General features: G+C 51.2%; 1 protein-coding gene across 2 annotated transcripts; it reads left to right on the forward strand.

Annotated features, from left to right (window-relative positions):
• The first annotated feature begins 620 nt into the window (after positions 1-620).
• sik3 (SIK family kinase 3) lies at positions 621-19842 on the forward strand. 2 transcript variants are annotated; one of them, XM_047035413.1, is made up of 25 exons: positions 621-1113; positions 4977-5093; positions 5232-5295; positions 5441-5602; positions 5725-5849; positions 5984-6107; positions 6213-6331; positions 6538-6648; positions 7159-7305; positions 8386-8463; positions 8803-8912; positions 9080-9230; positions 9761-9910; positions 10105-10178; positions 10825-10968; positions 12164-12305; positions 12903-13022; positions 13238-13296; positions 13503-13612; positions 13789-14098; positions 15483-16240; positions 16363-16517; positions 16811-16940; positions 17090-17216; positions 17316-19842. In XM_047035413.1, the coding sequence occupies exons 1-24, from the start codon at positions 748-750 to the stop codon at positions 17209-17211; spliced, it is 3948 nt and encodes a 1315-aa protein (XP_046891369.1). In that variant the 5' UTR covers positions 621-747; the 3' UTR covers positions 17212-17216; positions 17316-19842. The 2 variants fall into 2 exon arrangements, with proteins under 2 accessions (XP_046891369.1, XP_046891370.1); XM_047035414.1 differs by lacking the exon at positions 10825-10968 and having other exon boundaries at positions 622-1113.
• The last annotated feature ends 301 nt before the right edge of the window (positions 19843-20143 follow it).

A 20143-nucleotide genomic window follows, 5' to 3' on the forward strand; every position in this document is an offset into this window, starting at 1 on the left:
TGCAAGCATTTCACATATATGGATGTGAGTTTTTAGAAGTATGAATGCGTGCGTAAACATTCCACATGTGAATGTGAATGCGTTTCATATATGTTTATGCGAGCATTTCGCATAGGGATGAGAGTTTTCGGTGAATGTGTGTGAACGTTTCATATGTGAATGTGTATGTGTTGAGTAAGAACAGTCTGAATTATTTCCTAAACGGACCTCTCATATATTCAGGCCTAGCTCTACGTTGTTAAACTCTTCCTTTGCTTGAAAGTTTTGCATTTGGAGTTAATTTCCTTATTACAAATGTGTAATGTTCACACATTTTCACGAAGTCTTTCATTATGGTTACTAAAATCAACATGTTTTCTCTCTCCCTTGTGTGTGTGTGTGTGTGTTTGTGTGTGTGTGTGTGTGTAAGAGAGAGAGAGGGGGGGGGGGGGGGGGGGAGTGAGAGAGAGAGAGAGGGAAAGAGAGAGTTAGAGAGAGAGAGAAGGCACGTGGCATTTTAGAATTAAGAATTCAACAAATATGATTTGTTTCCACGTTGTTATGAGGAAAAAAAGATTAATGAAATGTATTTTCTAAAAGTTGTCTGATGTTAGTAACATTGTCCGCAACGAATCACTTGAAATACTGTGTGATTATGCGCAGTTCCGTTTCCAGGGCAACCACAATACGTTTCTCTGGATGAAGTCATTTGTTACGCTGATAGTTGCTATAGTTACAACCTAGAGAGGGCGCTGCGGAGGAGCGGGTATGACGCAGGGCGGGGGCGTGCCCGCGATGCGCGCTGCGCAAGGCTGGTTGTTGTTCCCGCAGAGAGGCGAGAAGATGGCGGCCGTGTCAAGCGGAGGTGCTGCTGGGTCCGCTGCGGCCGGGATTACGCACTCTACCCGACCGGCCCACGCAGGCATGGGCGCCCAGAACCGAACACAGCCGTCCTCCGGGATCAGCCACTCCAATAGACCTACCCCGGCAGCGGGGTGCATCACTAACCCCGGCCACCCTTCGGCCAGCAGGCCCCCCCCAGCCCGAGTGGGCTACTACGAAATCGAGCGGACTATCGGCAAGGGAAATTTCGCCGTTGTAAAACTAGCCACACACATCATCACCAAAGCAAAGGTAAGCTGATTGATAAGGGAATTTGGTTATCAATTCTATGTTGTCATTGTATTTGACTGTCGTAGCTGTCATCCATCCCCCAAGATGAAGATCGGGCCTTCTTCGGGCTTCGGCACAGAACAGAACAGAAGAACAACGATCTGCCCGCTGTGGTTGCAGTGCTCTGTAGTCTGTGCGGGGGTGTAAACAAGCGTCTCTAGACGGACAGCCATTTGTATGGAATAGTTTTGTACTTGACAGAATCATGGGCAAGTTTTAGCTATATATTAACTGAAGTGGGGTTTAGTTAATTCAATGGACGGCCAGAGAACGGTACCACTGAGGATGGGAGAGGAGATGGAGCTGAGCGCAAGCAGCTAAGCTAACGTCGCGTTAGCTCGCTTGCTAGAGAAAATGGATAGCCACATGGATTATCAAGTAGATAGCCCACTGGGCTCCTCTCTAAACTTAGTTATCTAACTATTAAAGCCAGCTAACCTATCTGATATAGCTAACGTGACAACTACACCATTTGTCAGCTTGCCAGTTAGCCAGCCAGCTAGCCAGTAAACAAATTGTTGGCAAGCCATGGTAGAGTTAACGTGAATGTCACCAAATATTTATCCAGTCATCTGACTAACTGTATTTTTCGGATGGAAAAAATTCCTGCAGCTTGATAGCTATCCATCCCTTAACTTTTAGTAACTCATTTGGAAGTATAATCTGGGTGGCATTTTCTTTTCCACTGCTTGCCATTACATGATGGCTAACATGTCGAAAATGTGGGGCTTTACAGTTCATTTCTTCACGACCCTGGTATCGATATCAACGCTGGCCAAGTGGGTTGCACAGCATAGAATTGCTCCAGTCAGGATGGGTATATTATTTCCCCCACAGTAATTCAACACTTAAGGATTCGTGAAAGATCCAACAAAAGGGTGCACTGCATTTGCCTAACATTGTAAGGACCTCCTTGTTAAAGGTTAGGTTGTTTTATTATGTTCATCAGACATTAGAGCGCTAGTCACCCGTGTCCTATTGTTGACATCGCTGTTATTTCCACGTTTTCTTATGGGTTATCAGGTGTAACAACAATTATCAGTTATAACAACTTTTCCTATGTCATCCCAGCTCTTTCATTCATACGTGGTGTTCCTCCTCAGTGATTTCCCTAGCAGTGAATAAGGTCTGCGAACCAAATAGTTATGCTATGGTTGTGGAACGGGGCCACTAAGCTGATGACTGTTGTGACATCATTATGGTTAGAGAATGTGTGTCTTCTGTGTACATGCACACAGTTACAAACAGCTTGCACCAAGTAGTACCTCCAAGCAGACTACCCAAAAAACCCAGTCTCGACTGAATAGAGAAATACAATTCCAAAGATATTGGGGAATGACTGTGATGCCTGACACACTGTTGAGATGATTAAAGGCATGTTTAGTGTGCACACACCCATGGGACATTACCACCACCCTTTTTCATTGGGGAGAGTTTGTGCATGCAACCACTATTGACTCATGCTGACTGTCACATGTTTTGATGCATGATTGTGTGAGCGTGTTTGTACTGTGTAAATGTGCATGGGTGCCCTGTGATTGCGCATGTTAGGGTGTGTTTGTTTTGGTATTTAGAACACTGACATACAGTTAATTGTTGCCTGTGAGCCAAGCGGTTTCCAGTCAGTGACAGTCAGTCAATCAGCCAGCCTACCTGCCCGCCTGCAGTAAAGATTCAACTTTGACTATCCTGGCAGTCAGACGGTGACACTATCTTTATGACCTGGTTGTGCTGGAACACTTTCACATGTATGCTTTTAATATAGACTGTCATTGGCTTGGCTTAGAGCCTTGCATATCTGTCCATTGCCACATCAGCAATTAACCTGCTTGTACTGTTCACAGTTGCTGCGGCAGTAGGTTAGGGGAGGCTACCTTATAATAGGGTTTATACATACTTACAGTAGACTGTTGGCACAGCACAGTTGTAGGCTAATAATACTGACTGTGCCTTGAATCATCGGTAGAAAATGCTGTGTGCATGTTTAGCAGCAACCAGACAGCGCTGTGCTCTGTGTCGGTTCAGTAAGTAAATGTGTGTGTGTGCAGCAATACCACAGCAGGCTGTGTACACGGCTAAAAGTAGGCTTTGGTGTAATGCGCAGTCTCAGTATTAGGCTGGTCTATCGAGCAGCATAGTAGGTCATTAGACCCTGTCTGTTTCGCTAGCTGAGTGTCAGCGGCAGCGCGGCGCAATAGTGAGCTCACCGGTCTTGTGATCCAAAGGGCTATGTGACACTTCAGCTCAACCCACACCGTCTGTCCGTTCGTCCGTGTGTCCGGATTCATATCTTTCAATGGAAAATTCCTGAGTAATGGAAGCCAAAGCCAGACAAGACACCCCGAGGGGGGACTTTGCACAGTCAGAGCACATTACTGTACAGCCACTGGAACTGGAACACAGAAATGACTGTGTGGTTGGATTTGGAGACCTGGCCTATTCCAGGTCAGGCCCCGTATTTCAGGCCTCTCCGACTGCATTTCAGAACTGTTTTCTACATGTGGAAGGGGGAGCGTATTTGAGCAGAAGATTTTAAGCTTAAGCCTAGTCAAAAATGTGCCCAAATGCCAGTGACTGGTTCCTTCTTCAATCCTCCACTGTGTGTTCATCATATCAGTTGACCAAATGATGTTCGACCCTATCTTATAACACACACGGGCAGCTAGTTTTATTGGCAAGCATAGCAGCCTCTGCCAACTTGATTTCAGCTCGGTTTCCTTATTTTAAGTCCATTTGCATGGATGGGAGTTAGTCTTTCCAGAGACAGACGGTGTGTGTGTGTGTTTGTATTGTGCACGCTTGTAAACATTTAAAATCAGTATACCTGTTGACCTCTACCTCAGCAGGTGTGTGTTTGTGTGTGTGTGTGTCCTTGTTCCAGATGTGGGCCCTTGTACACACCAGCACAGAGTCAGGGGGAGTAGGGCAGGGGAGCGATGACATCACCACAGCTGGATGAGGGCCAGGGACAATAATAGACCAGCGGAACTTAAAATAACAGAGAGATGGACACACAGTCACACACACGTATACGCAGACACACACAAAACAGCCCAACCGACACTTGGTTGCCAGAACACCATGTGCCTGGCTCCACACTCTCTCTCCTGTGTGGCCATGCTTCCTTCTTCCTCACTTCCCTTTCCTGTCCGCTAGCGGAAGTGGGACGGTGTGGATCTCCCCTGCCGACCACCACCAACAGCAGACATGACAGCATCCCACCAATGATCCATCAAACTGTCCCCTTATCACAGCCCGTGTGTGTGTAATGCGTATTTTAGGATGCCTTTGTGAGTGTGTGAGTGCGTACAGTGAGGTTTAGGGGTTTGGAGTGGATTATGTTCAGTTGATTTATTCATTAAAATGTTGTTGAGGCTGACTTGTCAGCACTAAGTGGAGTGCAGGCGTTGTCAGGATTGATTAAATCCACACTGACTACTTTATCGGCATTTCAGTGCCATTATGTAAGTCCTATGCCCGCTTCCGCTTATGTCATCTGACCCTGCGGCTATTGTCCCCCCCGTCAAGGTCATGGTTGGTGGAGGATGAGAAGAGGGAGGGAGGAGGGGTCTTCCAGTGACGTCCTTGTCTTGGAAGATTTCAATTTTGTTTGTTTTTCCTCCCAGTCGAAATATTTTGTTTCAGGAAAATGCTGTTCTCTGTCTTGTTTGTCTTTGTGTCTCCTTGTTTCTCTTGCTTGCCCCCCCTCTCTCTACATCTTTCCCGGTGTCTATTTCTCGGTCTCTCTCTGTATGGCTCCTTGTGTATCTCCTGTGTCTCTCTTCATATGTCCCTCCTCTGTCTCTCTCTCTCTCTCTCTCCAGGTGGCTATCAAGATAGTGGACAAGACCCAGCTCGATGATGAGAACCTGAAGAAGATCTTCAGGGAGGTTCAGATCATGAAGATGCTGCGACACCCCCACATCATCCGCCTCTACCAGGTCAGTCCAGCGCGCGCTGCTTCACCAGCATTCCTCCTCACTGTACATCTAGTCCCTCCCATTTCATGGAGGACTGAGGACGTGGTAGACCTCATCTCCTCGTCCTCTAAACCACACATCCACTTTCCTTGGCTGCAGGTGATGGAGACAGAAAGGATGATCTACCTGGTAACAGAGTACGCCAGTGGAGGAGAGATATTTGGTGAGTTTCTTCTCTGCCCTGGGCCTCTCCTGCTATTCCGTTGGTTTACCAATGGTACACAATAATGTGTTGAACTTGTTGTGTTTTGTGTATGTGTGTTTGTCCCTGTGTGTGTGTGTGTGTGTGCGTCCCTGTGTGCGTGCAGACCACCTGGTGGCCCATGGCAGGATGGCAGAGAAGGACGCCAGGAGGAAGTTCAAACAGATCGTGGCGGCGGTCCATTTCTGTCACTGCCGCAACATCGTCCACCGTGACCTGAAAGCTGAGAACCTCCTGCTGGACCACAACCTCAACATCAAGATAGCAGGTGTGTGTGTGTGTGTGTGTGTGTGTGACAGAGAGAGAGAGAGGATTTCATCTCTCGATCTGGCTTTTTATCACCCTTCTCTTCTTCTGTTTCTTGTGCCCTCCTGCCGGGGCGGGCTTCAGACTTTGGCTTCAGTAACCTGTTTGCGCGAGGCCAGCTGTTGAAGACGTGGTGTGGAAGCCCCCCCTACGCCGCCCCGGAGCTCTTTGAGGGCAAGGAGTACGACGGGCCCAAAGTGGACATCTGGGTGAGCTCGCCCGACAGGTCCAAGACGCCCCGAGGTTCCTTCACAACATCGACAGCAATGTCACTCATCCAACCTCCCCTCTCTCTCTCTCTCTCTCTCTCTCTCTCTCTCTCTCTCTCTCTCTCTCTGTGTAGAGTTTGGGCGTGGTGCTGTACGTCCTGGTGTGTGGTGCCCTGCCATTCGATGGCAGCACCTTGCAGAACCTTCGAGCCCGGGTGCTGAGCGGAAAGTTCCGGATTCCTTTCTTCATGTCTACGGGTGAGGAGCACAGGACCAAAGACTCACCCGTAAAGGGTGTGTGTGCGTGCGGGTGCGTGTGGGAGGGACCTCCTAACTGTTTGTTTTGCCTTGCGTGCGTGCCAGATTGTGAGTATCTGATCCGCCACATGCTGGTGCTGGAGCCGAGCCGCAGGCTCTCCATGGAGCAGATCTGCAAGAACAAGTGGATGAGGCAGGGAGACCCCGACCCCGAGTTTGACAGGGTGAGTCCTGCGTCCAACGGCTTCTCACTTTGTCTTCTTATCAGGTGCGGACCCAGCTGAGACACTTACACAAACACACACACAACTCTGAGGCCTCTAATAACATTCCTCTTTCTTTTTCATCCCTCCATTTTCTTTCGGTCCAAATCTCCGCCTTCCTGCCCCCTCTCTCTCTCTCTCTCTCCCTCCCTCCCTGTGTGTGACAGTTGATAGCGGAGTGCGAGCAGGTCAAGTCAGAGAGGGAGACGGAGCTGATCAACGAGCAGGTGCTGATGGCCATGTCTGAGATGGGACTGGACCGCGAGCGCACACTGCAGGTGGGCCAGGGCCCACACACAACCACACACACAACCACACACGCCTCGTAGAGTGCCAGCTAGGTAAGGCAACTGCAGCCGCAGAAAGACTTGTCAGTGCGTTCTGATAGATCTGAGCTTCCTTGTCACATAGCAGGTGTTAAGGTCTGAGAGGCGGCAGCCAGGAAGTGCTGCCGTAGGAACCGGGGCAGCATAGCGGGGTGTATTTTCCTTTGGACTGGGCGACTATGTTTTGCAGTGTAAAACAGGAATGCGCTAGCTACCTTGCCGTGCCGACCTCGTGTCAGTCAAGCTTTTATTGACATCTGCTTTCACGTGACAAAGTGGGATTGAATCCTCACAACCAAGTGGAGAATAATGTGTGTGACCCGCCCACCGACGGCAGATGAATCAGTATGCCCACCACTACGTCAGAAAGACAGAACCACGTGAGCTAGACAGACGTTCAGCGTGTGCATGCTGTGTGTGCCGTCCACTCTCTGACCCCTCTCTCTCGTCTCCCTCCCTCAGTCACTACACACCGACGCGTACGATCACTACAGTGCCATCTACAGCCTGCTGGCCGACCGCCTCAAGAAGCACAAGACCCTGCGCGTGGCCCCGCCCACTCCTGCGCCCACCCCGCGCCCCATTGGCTACCCTCTCAACCCCGTCCAGGTAATCAACTTCACTGGTTTCAAAGGCCCTTTAGAACTGAAGTCCTATGACCTGTCGCTATAGGAACGATGCACGCCGACCAAAAGGTCTTAGGTTCTTATAAGTCTTCCTTGATTGGTTAACCAAGTTTCCGTGATCTGCTAACTTGAGTCCCCCGATTGCAACCGTCATCACCTGTCCGACCTAGGGGACAAACCCTCCTTCTGGTCAGCTGCTCTTCCATTGTTCTTTGACCTTTGATGAGGTTTCATTGGAAGGCGGTCAGCTTGGATGTGGTGCTGAGCTCCGCTGGCTGAGGTCGTGGCTTCCTGCTGCCAGTCACTGTACCTTCCCCTTTTGAACAGTAAGCCTGTTAACCCTTAGCCTCCCGGGCACAAGGGACGGGAAGGCTGATCCGGTTCAACAAAGAGTTTGAATTGACGTTGTACGTCTGTGGGCAAATAAGAGAAGTCTGTAGTCTGTGCGGGGGTGTAAACAAGCGTCTGTAGACGGACAGCCGTTTGTATTGAATAGGTTTGTACTTGACAGAATCACGAGCCTGGTCTGTGTTTTTATTGTTCAAACAGAGTGACGGTAACAGAGTAAAGAAAATATAAAAATCAACCATCAAATACGTGTTCTCAATACAAATTCAAAAGTTTAGAAAACTTTATGTAACCAGCCTCGATCTGTGGCACAAAACATTTGGAGCGCGCCCACCCTGTGCAGACAGATCCTTCAAAAGACATTGTCGCGAGTACACAGTGTGTCTGCCTGCCTGTGTGTCTGGGTGTGTGTGTGTCTGGGTGTGTGTGTCTGTCTGTGTGTGTGTCTGGGTGTGTGTGTGTGTGTGAGACAGTGTATGTGTGTGTGAGACAGTGTATGTGTCTGCGGCGCAAAGCACAGGTGTGCTCCAGCTTGCTGCCAGGGCATCTCTCACAGGCCGACTGACGGCAGGTAGACAACAGTGCTGCTCCTGACCTAAGAAGGGAGCAAGCATGACCTGGATTCGTTTCTGTAATTGCTCTATAGGAGACTTGTCCGGCCAATCAAGCCAATGCCTGCATGACCTTTTTATAATTGTGTGTGTGTCCTCTGCAGACGGATCAGCAGGGTAATCCCGTTAGCATGACTGTCCCACAAGTCCAGCTTATCAACCCGGAGAACCAGATCGTGGAGGTGAGTCGTCCCTCGTTCGTCACGAGCGCTCGCTGGCTGAACTGCCGTGACGACAGCGCCCCGCTCAGGGGGCGCCCGCACGTCACCGTAAACCCCGTGTTGGCAGCCCCCCCCCCTTTCACAGCAGGGGGCCGCTGCTGATCCAGTTAAGGTCGACGTGGCACGTTCGCTGCCGACGTACCAGCAGCGACCCTCGGCTCAGCTGAGGAACCTTCTGTTGATATGAAAAGGCCCATTTGAAATGTGGATACGAAAAGGGGGAAGGAGTGGTCCTCGACGGACGCGGGGGGGGGGGGGGGGTCAAGTTTCAGAGGTCAAACGTCTTGTCTCTCCGCGCAGCCCGACGGAAACATGGCGTTGGACAGCGACGAAGGCGAGGAGCCATCCCCCGAGGCCATGGCTCGCTACCTGTCCATGCGTCGACACACAGTGGGCGTCCCAGACCCCAGGTAGGCCACGACCCCCCCCCTGTCCCTGCCTCTCTCACGGCCTTGGAACGGGTTGGCCAAAACCCCAGAACTACGTGGACTCCTACGACATAGCACCGTTTACTGTACCGCGCAGTGTTTTGGGTTCTGTCTGGGTGTAACCAACCATATCTGTCCTGTGTCGCCAGGGCGGACATGCAGGAGGAGCTCCAGAAGCTTCCTCCAGGCTTCCCCCGCGGCGCCGCCCCCCAGCCCCCTTTCCCGCCCCCCGCCATGGGCCCCATGCACACGCTCATGCCCACCCAGAGCTTGCAGCCCAGCCAGCACCTGGAGTACAAGGTAAAGACGGAGAAGGAAATCACTCGTTTCTCCCCCCTGTTAGCAGGCACACCATTCTGCGGTTTGTCTAGGGGCAGTCAGGCGCCCCCGAAGCTGATTAGCCGCTGACGGTTGTCGCTAATAAGTTCATGCATACACAAACAGAAAGCTTAGGATAAGGTACTTTTCAAAGAGCAGCTGTGGGTCGGTGTTCTGGCTAATGCACTTGCGACTGTTTGGGGCCTGAGGTGAGCTCTTTAGACGCGTGCCCGCTGGCACTGTCCCTCCAGGTTAGGGTTAGTTGAAAAGCCAAGCCCCATTCGTGGTGCTTTTAACTAATCACCTTTCACTTGTCATGCAGGGGGCGCCAAGAGGGCTTTTCCAATGCCCGCATTCTCTGTGTGTCTGCAGGGGTGTGTGGATAAGGATTAGCATAGGAGATGTTGGGTAAATGGTTGGGTACATGGTTGGGGTGCTCAAGAAGCTGTGTGGGCGTCACTGACCCCTCTCCCTCATCGTCCCCTCCGCCGTGTGTGTGTGTGTGTCTCCAGGAGCAGTCCCTGCTGCAGCCCCCCACCCTGCAGCTGCTGAACGGTATGGGCCCGCTGGGCCGCAGGGCCTCCGATGGGGGGGCCAACATCCAGCTCCACGCCCAGCTCCTGAAGAGGCCTCGGGGACAGTCACCTCTTGTTGCCAGCCCCGTAAGTAAAACCCTGTGGGAGGAAACGACACACTCGGAAATGCGCGCCGGCGACAACTGTCGTTGCTGCTCAGCATCAGACTGAATTCCTCCTCCTCCTTTTATGTGTCGATTTCTCTCCCCCCGTGAACTTGACCTCTGCCCTTCTCTCTCCCCATCCCTGCATTCCCTCTCTCGTCTGTTCCTCCCCCTCAGCACCCCATCCCAGCAGTAGCTCCGGTGGATGAAGAGGGTTCGGACGGTGAGCCCGACCAGGAGGCGGTCCAGAGGTAGGGGCGGGGCGAGTCCAGGGGCGGGGCTCTGTCTGCTTGGGGGCGTGGTTAAGTGCGCCGATGTCGGGTTACTGTGCGTGTGCGTCTCTGTTGGTTTGTGGGCGTATGGGCGTGTGTAGAGTTTAGAGCCGCTGGTGTCCTGGGTTTCTGGGAGCGAGTGCCAATAGGCTGCAGCACTGCTTTTCTGCCAACGGGGGGCCAAAGTTGTTACGGCAGCCCTTTCTCTTCCTCTCCTTTCCATCGTGCAACTGGCTTCCATGACGGAAAATCAAACTTCTTACCAAATCTCCTTCCTTTCAATCTTCTTTCCCCCCCCCCCCCAAAAAAACCCAAAACAACCTCTCTGTCTTTTTCCATTTCAAACAGCACCCAAAGTGCTTCTCACACGGCTTCGCTGACTCGTAAGCTTGCAAAACAAACAAACCCTTCCAATCCTCAAATTGGAAAAAAAAAGGGGGTGGGGGGTGGGGGCGGGAGTTCAATCTAAATCTGTGATGTGATTCGCTCTGCTGCCCCAAGAGGGGGGCGGGCCTGACTCGTTTCCCCGGCCGCCGCCACCCCCCTCCGCTAAGGGCCCCCAACGAGGACAGAGAGCTGACTAGTGCTGCTTCCTGTCTCCCCCTCCTCCCTCCCTGCGGCCCAGGTACCTGGCGAACCGCTCCAAGCGGCACACGACGCACGCGCTCATGAGCACGGGGCCCCACGGGGAGCTGCAGGCTGCAGACCCCCAGCGGCCCCAGGCCTCCCGACAGAGGGGGGGCTGGGCCCCCGAGCAGCACAGCAGCCGGTGAGGGGGACACGCCCACACTGAGCTTACATTGCCCTCCTGAGGGGGGGGGGGGGCGGCACGACATAGTCACAAGGGAAGGGGGGTTAGGAGTGCACCTGTTCACCTGCTATGCTAGCTAGAAACTATAGGTGTGTAGAGCGCGCTAGATCTGACCAGGCTTAGACCTGTCATTGTGTGTGTGTGTGTCTTTGTGAGAAAGAGATGTGTGTGTTGGTCTGGGATGGAAGATCAGTTTCTACAGGAACCCCTTGGATGGGGAGGGGTCTCTAAATAGGCTCCGTCGAGTGTTTCTCATCTCTTCAGGGCTGGTAACCCTGTGGTCTTCTAACCATCACGACTGTAGAACCCAGAAACGGCTCCATTGTTTGAGCTGATGCTAAGTAGGGTTTCCTTGACAAGTACTGTGTGAGACACCTACTGTAGAGGTTTAGGAGATTAGGATTGAAGACTAGGATGATTGGCCTACATTCTCTGGGCGGCCATGTTGTGGCCCAGCCATGTTGTGGTCTTACATCTGTCATTTGTAACGGCTGATATCTTGAAAGCTTGAATGGCCTACTGAAACGTGTTTTTGGACTTCTTTGTGTTTTTTACTTTCAAATTGTTTTTTTTTTTTCACAGTGAACTGCTGAGGATAGGAGAATCGACAGTATTTCAACAGTGCCTGATGTATTTTTCAGTTCCCTGTATTGACACCTTAGTCCACTGCTGTTTAGATCCTGATTGGGGAATAGAAATGAGTTTTCTTTCACTCTCATATCCCTTTGTTTCAAAAATGGCCCAGGAAAAAACTCAAGTAGAAATGTAATGACCAAGGTTATTCACATAATAATTGATGACAAAAAATGTCTGATTGTTGCAGTCCTGTTCACAAGATGACAATGAGCATTCTTGATCTCGACTGGTTCGACATCCATGATAACAGAGCAGTGTGTTTTACTCAGATCTGTGTTTTCTCCTCCAGTGGAAACACTTTGGAGTGTAAAATCCATAATGTGTGTTTTTGTGTTTTGTGTCGTTCCTCCGTCTGTGTGTGTGAATGGGTGCTCACCTCTGGCAATACAATGTGTGTGACTGGGCGGTGTGTGTCTTTTCTGCATCCCTTTATGTCTGTATGTGTGTGTGTTCCCTTGGTGTGTGTGTTCCCTGTGTGTGTGTGTGTGTGTTCCCTGTGTGTGTTCCCTGTGTCCAGGTCTAGCTATAAGGACTGTAACACCCTCCACCTTCCCATGGAGCGTTTCTCCCCAGTGAGACGCTTCTCCGATGGGGCAGCCACCATCCAGGCCTTCAAGGCCCACCTGGAGAACAGCAGCCTCATCCGGCAGCTCAAACAGGTGAAGCTGCTCAAGAGCTGCGAGCGCTGGGACCACTGGGCCAAGCATGGGGGGATTCAGGTCATGTTCCTTCAATTCTGGGCTGGAGGAACACTGTTCAGTTTAAGGTTTAGTTTGTGTTGTTCAAACCTCCAACCCGTCACAGCCCCTGTATCTAGGTGACATGGTCAAATCATTGAGGGCCACCCTGCTTCTGAGAGGATCCGTTGTGCTGATGTCACGGAGTTTGCTAATCCTTTAGATCACACGCCAGGTGGACAGTCACCCATCCAGATGGGGAGGTGATGTTAGGTCACCAGTGTCATGTAAACATGCCGTTTGACCCCATTGGACCTTCCTCGCCCCCCAGAGGAGGGAAGTGGGATTACTTCCTTCTACTTTTTCTACGGTGATAGGGAATTGAATTAGCCAAATCCGATTGCATTGCGCAATTAAAATGGGCATACCATTTTTAAACAGAGCAATTCCAGTAGATGATCATTTTTTGGGACAAACCCAGAGAACGTCAACGAAAAAATCTGTGTGTGTCTCTGTCTCTGTGCGTGTGGTTGTGTGCCAATGTATGTTTGATGTGTGTGTGTGTTTGTGCTTTAACAGGAGTGCGAGCAGCTGCAGAAAATGTACGCCGCTCCTCAGGATGAGAGGCTACTGGAGCACACACAGCAACAGCACTTCCTGTACCAGCAAGAGCAACAGATACTACACCAGCAGATACAGGTCCCCCACACACACACACACACACACACACACACACAGCATGATTTCAGCTGAGACATCTTTAAGGGCCAGGATGACCCTCATTCGTGTCATCCCACTTCTGCTTTCTTGTTCAGACACACACACACACACACTTGATGACACACACAAGTCACGTTGACCTGTTCAGTCAAGACTAACACGCCTTCCGTCTTGGTTTCTCTCCCCCCCTGTAGGCCCTGTCTCTGGGACACGGGGAGAGCCTGCCTAGTCACCTCACCCACCAGCTCCAGAGGTGAGCTCTCTCTCTCGCTCTCTCTCAGTCGCTCGCTCTCTCTCTCAGTCGCTATCTCTCTCTCTCTCTCTCTCTCTCTCTCTCTCTCTCTCTCTCTCTCTCTCTCTCTCTCTCTCTCTCTTAGTCTCTCTCTGTCTCTCTCTCTTAAGCCTGGGGGCACTGCTGCCATTGATTCGGAGCTGACGCCACCGTGTTTGTCTCCTCAGGTTGCGCATCCAGCCCTCTAGTCCACCGCCTACACATCCCAGCAACCACCTCTTCAGACAGCCCAACCCGAGCCCTCCTCCCTGCTCTGCAGAGATGATGCAGGGTCACGGTGAGCCCTGCTTTATGCCTCCGCCCCGTCGCTCCCCCAGCGCGTCCCTCCGCTGCCAAGGGCAAGACAGCCGAGATAAGAAGTTCTAAAGTCTAAACTGTGCCGACTTCTCTCTCCTCCATCCCTCTTCCCCCCCCCCCCCCTCTCCACACTCGCCCCCACCCCCCTCCACCCAGGTGGTCCGCCAGCAGTACAGTACCAGCACGGCCCCTCCCTCTACCAGCCCCAGAGCGGGAGCCCCCCCCCCAGCGGGCACCCCCGCGTGGGCCTGCCCCCTCCCCAGCAGCAGCAGCAGCAGCAGCAGCAGAGCTGCTCGGTCCGCCAGGGCGTGCCTTTGGCCCAGGCTGGGCCGCAGCAGGTCACTATCCAGGTCCAGGAAGTGGAGCTGGGGGGCGGGGCCCAGCGTCAGGGCGGCTTCCTGACCACGCCGTGTAGTCACCGCGTCCTGGGGAAGCAGCTGAGCGCCGACAACGCCGAGACTCACAGGTGACCTCAAGACCCGCCGCCAAGCAACACCGTACCAAAGGATTCACTTTTATTTTTTTTCTTCTTCAATCTTTCTTTTTTCAATTCTTCTTCTCCTTTCTTTTTTTGTCCTGCTATTCATCATTTTCTCATTCAAACAACCCTGCATTGTTTAGAACTTTCATATGTCCTCAGGAAGCTTAAGCTACTTTCCATGTTTTCGTTTCTTCGTCTCCTGTTTGACAGTTTTGCTTTCTCCACGTTTACAAAGTTGACAGTCAGATTTTGGCTCCCTGTGTGAGACCACCTTTCAAGCCTCCTGATAGATTTGAGCTGTCTTGACTTCCAACCACTTTCTAAGGTGCCATAGAACAACATTTGGACGCTCCAAAATCCAAGAAGTTCTCTCCCAAACTTTCCAGACATTTCATCAGGCCTAGCCAATGTTGACTGGTGAGATCGGCAAAGCTACTTGTGTGTGGTCTAGTGCCTGCCTGGCTCAGGGTTTGACACATTCTACAGTCTTTTATCCCTTATAAGCCACTTTAAGTATTTATTACCATAGTTGTGCTTTATAACCCAAACCTACTTGACTGAGATGACATCACCCTCCAGTCGTCCACTCCAATTGGCAGGCTAAGCTGACGCATGTAAGTCTAGGAGAGGAGAGTTCTAGAAGTAGATCCTATATAGCCCCAGCTGGTCAAGTACACCTCTAAACGCAGGTCCAGGATCATTCTGGGCATTCATCTGTTGGGTGGGAAAAATATGATGATGTTGGCCAGCTGATCCTAGACCTGCGCCAGCATAGAAGTAGGACGGTTAGACTTCTAAAAATAGCCAGTTGATTAGAGCTGGATTCTTTCCCGTTTGTGTAGGACTGCCAGATACTGTTTCTGGAGAGCTCCCACCACCCAGTAGATCTTCATCCCTACCTGATCCACCTGATTCTAACCACTTGTTGGTTGATAAGCTGAATAAGGTAGCTGACAGTTAACTGGAGTTTGACCAAAACCCTACAGGAGGGGAGCTCTACAGAAAAAGTGTTTTCCAGCTCTGTTTGAGAGGGTCTAAATATGGTCTGTTTTCACCCCCTCCCCCCCATACTTGACCTCTGATCCCTTTTGTTTCTTTAGAAATTCTCAACCTTTACCTTTTAATGGAGGCACACTGTTGAGGGACTCCAAACCCTGTAACTGGACTGGACTCCAAATTGTTCTTTAATTTTAGGTTTAAAGTTGTTTTGTTAGCGGTTTAATTGCTATAGTATTGAGTACAGGAGAGTGTGTATTGTTTTATTATAGCCTTAAATTTAAATCTTCTCGAGTCCCACTGCTTTCTTCTGTTCCAGCACATTCTTACTGTCTTCTTCTCTCTCTGTCCCCTCTCCATCCCTCTCTTCCAGTCGCAGTCTGGGTCGCTTTACCACAGTGTACGACCAGCAGTCCCAGTTTAACCCCCATCTCTTTGGCGACGGGGGCCGTGGGCCGTCAGGCGTGGTGGGCAGCTACAACCCCTACCTCCAGGGGGCGTCCCTCAACGTGCCCGGCCTGGACAACTACCAGAGCGGGGCGGTGGCGGGGGGCTACGGCCCCCCCTCCGCCCTGCAGCAGGCCCTGCTGTCACCCACCCCTCTGGAGTACCGCCCCCCGCAGCAGCACGTCACCCCCACACTCCAGGGCCTCCTGTCCCCCCGCCACTCCCTGACGGGCCACGCCGACCCCCGGCTCCCCCCCCAGGACCTGGCGGCCCTGCTGAAGAGGCATAGCCCCCGGCCGGGGCCCCCCACTCCGCCCAGCGCCCCCCAGGACTACGGGGAAATGCTGCTCCTCCGTCAGCTCAGCCAAGGGGGGGACACGGGCCTGGACCCCCAGGCAAGCCCAGTCTCGGCCCCCCACTACCACCACCTCCTCCAGATTCGACCCCCGGACGTCCAGGGCCAGCCCCCCGGCCTGCCCCCTAGTCTGCCCCACTCTGAGAGCATGGAGGAGGACGAGGGGCTACCCGTAGGGTACCCGCATCACCAGGGCCTGCTGGCCAAATCTGCAGCCGTGGTGTGCGCGGAGGAGCACGAGATGCTGGGGGCCCCCCCGGGGGGCACCCCCCCCTACAACACCCCCACCCACAGGCACGCCTACATGAGGACTGCCTCGGCTGCAAGAGGTAACAACGGTTACAGTAACCCTAGCCCACACTGGGCCTGCACACACACACACACACACACTCACTACCCATAGTCCACTATCAACAAAGAAAACATTCTGTTTTTCTGCTCCCCCTCCCAGACAATGAGCACGTGGACTGTAGGACCCAGGGGCAGGCGATGGAGATGCCTGATCACAATGGCGTGGGCTACAACAGGGCTCCCCAGGGCGACGGTTACAGGCCCCGCGGCCAGCTGCAGCGCCACCACACCATCCAGACCTGCGACGACGCCTACGTGAGTTCCACACACACGCGCACACACACACACACACCTATGTTCAACCTCTAAACGACCCCTAATCACTCCCACGACACCTTGAGCAGAATGTGCAGCACATGGTTAAGTTCTTCATCCACTTAAATTGTATTTCTCTTACACTAAGCAATGTTTCTTTTAACTATACTTGCAATAACAATTTACTTGTAAAAGATTTAGCGAAACAAAGTTGTTAGTGTCATGAACAGACTTGTCATGTCCATGTCAAAATAGGTTTAAGCTGTCTAAGCCGTGTTCCTCTCCACCAATAGGATCAGACCGAGCCCATGTCTGGGATGAGCCTATTGGCTGGGAAGGCCCTGAGCTCCGCCCGCATGTCTGACATCCTCAGCCAATCATCACTGACAGGAAGTCAGCAGCTCCACCAGCGGGAGGAGTCAGGTCAGTGGTCCCTGGACACACACACACACAATACACATGTCTATTTATGCTCCGTCGTGGTTACCGAGACAAAGATTATCCGTGACAACCAGACCCTGTAATGTGTATGTTGTAAATGACCCTTTTCTCTGGGTCTTGTGCCCCCCCAGTGTGTGACGTGGAGGGGGAGCTCCACGCTGCTGCCTGCTACCCCTCATCCTGTACCAGCAACATGCTGCTCAGCTATAAGCCCCCAGACCTGCAGTACAGCATGGAACAGGCTGGGGTCTAGCACAGGTACAGCTGCACACCCACACACACACACACGCTGCTCAGTATTGGACGCAATCCTGACTGTAGTTTTGCCTTTCTGTCTCTGTGTCCCCCCTCCCCTAGGGGCATCTCCTGTGTATAAAGGTCCATATCAGCCCCTTGTGCCGACCAGCATCACTCCAAACCGCCATTGTCTGTCCAGGAGGGGGCGCTGTGCATCTGACCTAGGGGAGGGCATCCTGCAGCCTGGGGAGGGGGTGGGGTGGGGTGGGTGGTGGCCAGGCAGGGGAAGGAAGTAGAGGTTCAGCACAGCCATCCAGCAAGCATTGCCATTGGATGCTCCATTTAGCTCTTCCATCTGATTGGATAGATTGAGTTCTTCACCCGCCCCTCCCATTTACTTCCTCCTTCAACCCTCTCCTCCCCCCTTTTAACCCAACCATGCCCACCCCTTGCCCTCTTAACTGTTGCCATAGCAACATTGTCATACGCCTCAATGTCCAAGGCATTCATATAGGCAAATGTATAGAGAAACGTCAACAAAAACACACACACATAGACTCTTTCTCATACACACGTGCGCACACATACCTTCAGCCACAAACCCAAAGTATTTGACATCAAGTCTGTGTGCGGGGATGTCTGTGAGGTTCTGTTCGCTCCTCCCTCTCCCCTCCACTGTATTCCAGTGGACCATTCCGGAGTGGCTGTGACCTCAGAGCCTATGAGGCCCTTTCTCAGAGCGGGCCCATTCCACTGGGCTTGGAGGGATGTTTGGAGGTCAGGCTCTGTGGCTCTCTGAACCCAGATCAGCTCAGTGACATCACACAGGACAACCAGCTCTCATGGTCTCTTTTCTTGTTCTGTCGTTCTTTTTTTCTTAATTTCATTTTTTATTCATTTTTACGGCTAATGTTCATGTAGAAATTATGATCATTATTGTTACTATTATTGTTATTACTGTTTTTCTGTAAAAAAAAAAGAAGTTTTATTGTTATTATGGTTATAATGAATATTATTATTATTAAAGGAAAAAAACAGTTCTGTGTTGCAAGAAAGATTACATAATATTTTTTGTTTAATTACTGAAGTAATTCTGCACTTTCGGTTCAAGCAATCTCTTCCCTGCGCTCCACCTTGCTCCATCTTGCTCCACCTTGCCTTCTCCTTCTCTTAGTACCCTGTTCTCTGACATTCAAAACCCTTCTTCAACCCTGCTCGTCATTCCATCCCTCCCTTTTTTGCCCTCCTCTCCCTGGCCCCTCTCTGTCAGTGACAGTGTGTTGCATTGTGGGTAGTTTAACCGACATTCTTCCCCTTCCCTGTACAGTGATGCCATGTATAGACCGCAATTTCAATTTGTGTATCAAAACCTTAGTTTTAGAGGGTCTTGGGGAGGCTTTTTTATATTGTTGTTATTATTTGTGTTTCTGGATGTCTTCAGATACCTGTTTTTGTTTTCTGAATATTGCGATTTTTAGCCAAAAGAGGAGAGAAGAGAACGTGAGTGACTTGTCTTCATGAAAAACGATTGTTCATTTATTGTTTTTATTTTCGAGAAACTTGAAGAGGAGAGTAATTTGTGTCACTTTTATCATTTCAATCATTGATGTTGTTGTGGCTCTAGTCATTGTTCCTGTTTTATAGGTGGGGGTGTATTTTGCAGGCTGTTAGGTGGGCTGTTTCAAAGACTGTCGTGGAACTGGAGGAGGGGAACATGTAAAATAGCTGACATATCATCATAAACATTAGGAGAAGGTGGCAATGGACACACACCCTCCTCTCTCTCGCTACCTGACATCCTCTCGTATGCAGTGGTGTTTGACCTTTGACCCCGTCAACCATCCTATTGGTTGAAATGAAACGGGCATGACCTATCCTCCACACTGTCCCAGATACCATGGAAACCGAAGAGGAAGTACTGCTCCCAACACTTGACCCCCCCACCCTAATCTTGTTCCCTCCCTCCTTCTCTCTCCCCCACCCCGCGCCTGGAAGACGCAAATTGGGCCTGGTCCACGTCATGTGACAAAGCGAGGCAGCCAATAGCCTCCCAAGTCTCCACAAGGACCCTCCTCCTCTTAACTACTTACAGGCGCAACATCATCAGGAAGTGAACGTGTGTTGGCCCCATCGGTCTTGACAGCCAGAGTCATGTCAGGGACCCCGTCTCCGCTGGGAGTGAGTCTGAGGAGAGGAGCCCTCTCCCTCTCCTCACACCTGCACGTGGTCCCAGCGCGTCACAACCCACGACTGTCCGGCTCTGGGATTTGAGGACTGGGTTCCCTGACCTGTTCTCAGCTCCCTCTCTCCAATCTGTATCCAGGAGACGGGAGAGTCTGCCCACGAGGCTCCGCTCCGTGACTCATTGTGGCAGTTGAGAATATATTCGTTTTTTTGTTTTCCTCTTCTGTCTGTTCCGTCACCTCCTCTTCCTCCTCCCTTCTTCGTGTGTATAAAACCCGCTCTTGGCTCGCCACCCGTATCTTACCTTCTCTTTTTCTATCAGTTCATTTTATGTCTTTTTTTGTTTTCGTTTTTTTCGTTTTCAGTACAAAAATACTAAAGTGCAACAACGATGATTAAAAAGAATACCAACCAAACTGAGATGAATAAAGAAATATATATAAATAAAGAAATAATTTAAAAACTCCCGTGTGCTGATTGTGATTTTCACTTCAGAGAATTCTGAATGTCTTCCCTTCCACAAACCTTGAGCTCATGCATTAGTAATCCTTTTGAATAGGAAAGTCAACTTGTAGGATTTGCAGAATCCCTTCCCATTCTGAACAACTATGTATGTAGCTAATCTCATCAGATCAGACTATTGTTTACCAGTTTCCTGTAAATCTTGGAGCCAGAAGATCCGAACCAGTTTAGGATGTCAGCAGAGCCACCAGTCCCATCCAGTGTAATCCATCCAGCCTCGGGCCTGCAGCGTTGTGCTGCTT

Source organism: Hypomesus transpacificus, chromosome 15 (assembly GCF_021917145.1).
Source record: "Hypomesus transpacificus isolate Combined female chromosome 15, fHypTra1, whole genome shotgun sequence".
Classification (NCBI taxonomy): Eukaryota; Metazoa; Chordata; class Actinopteri; order Osmeriformes; family Osmeridae; genus Hypomesus; species Hypomesus transpacificus.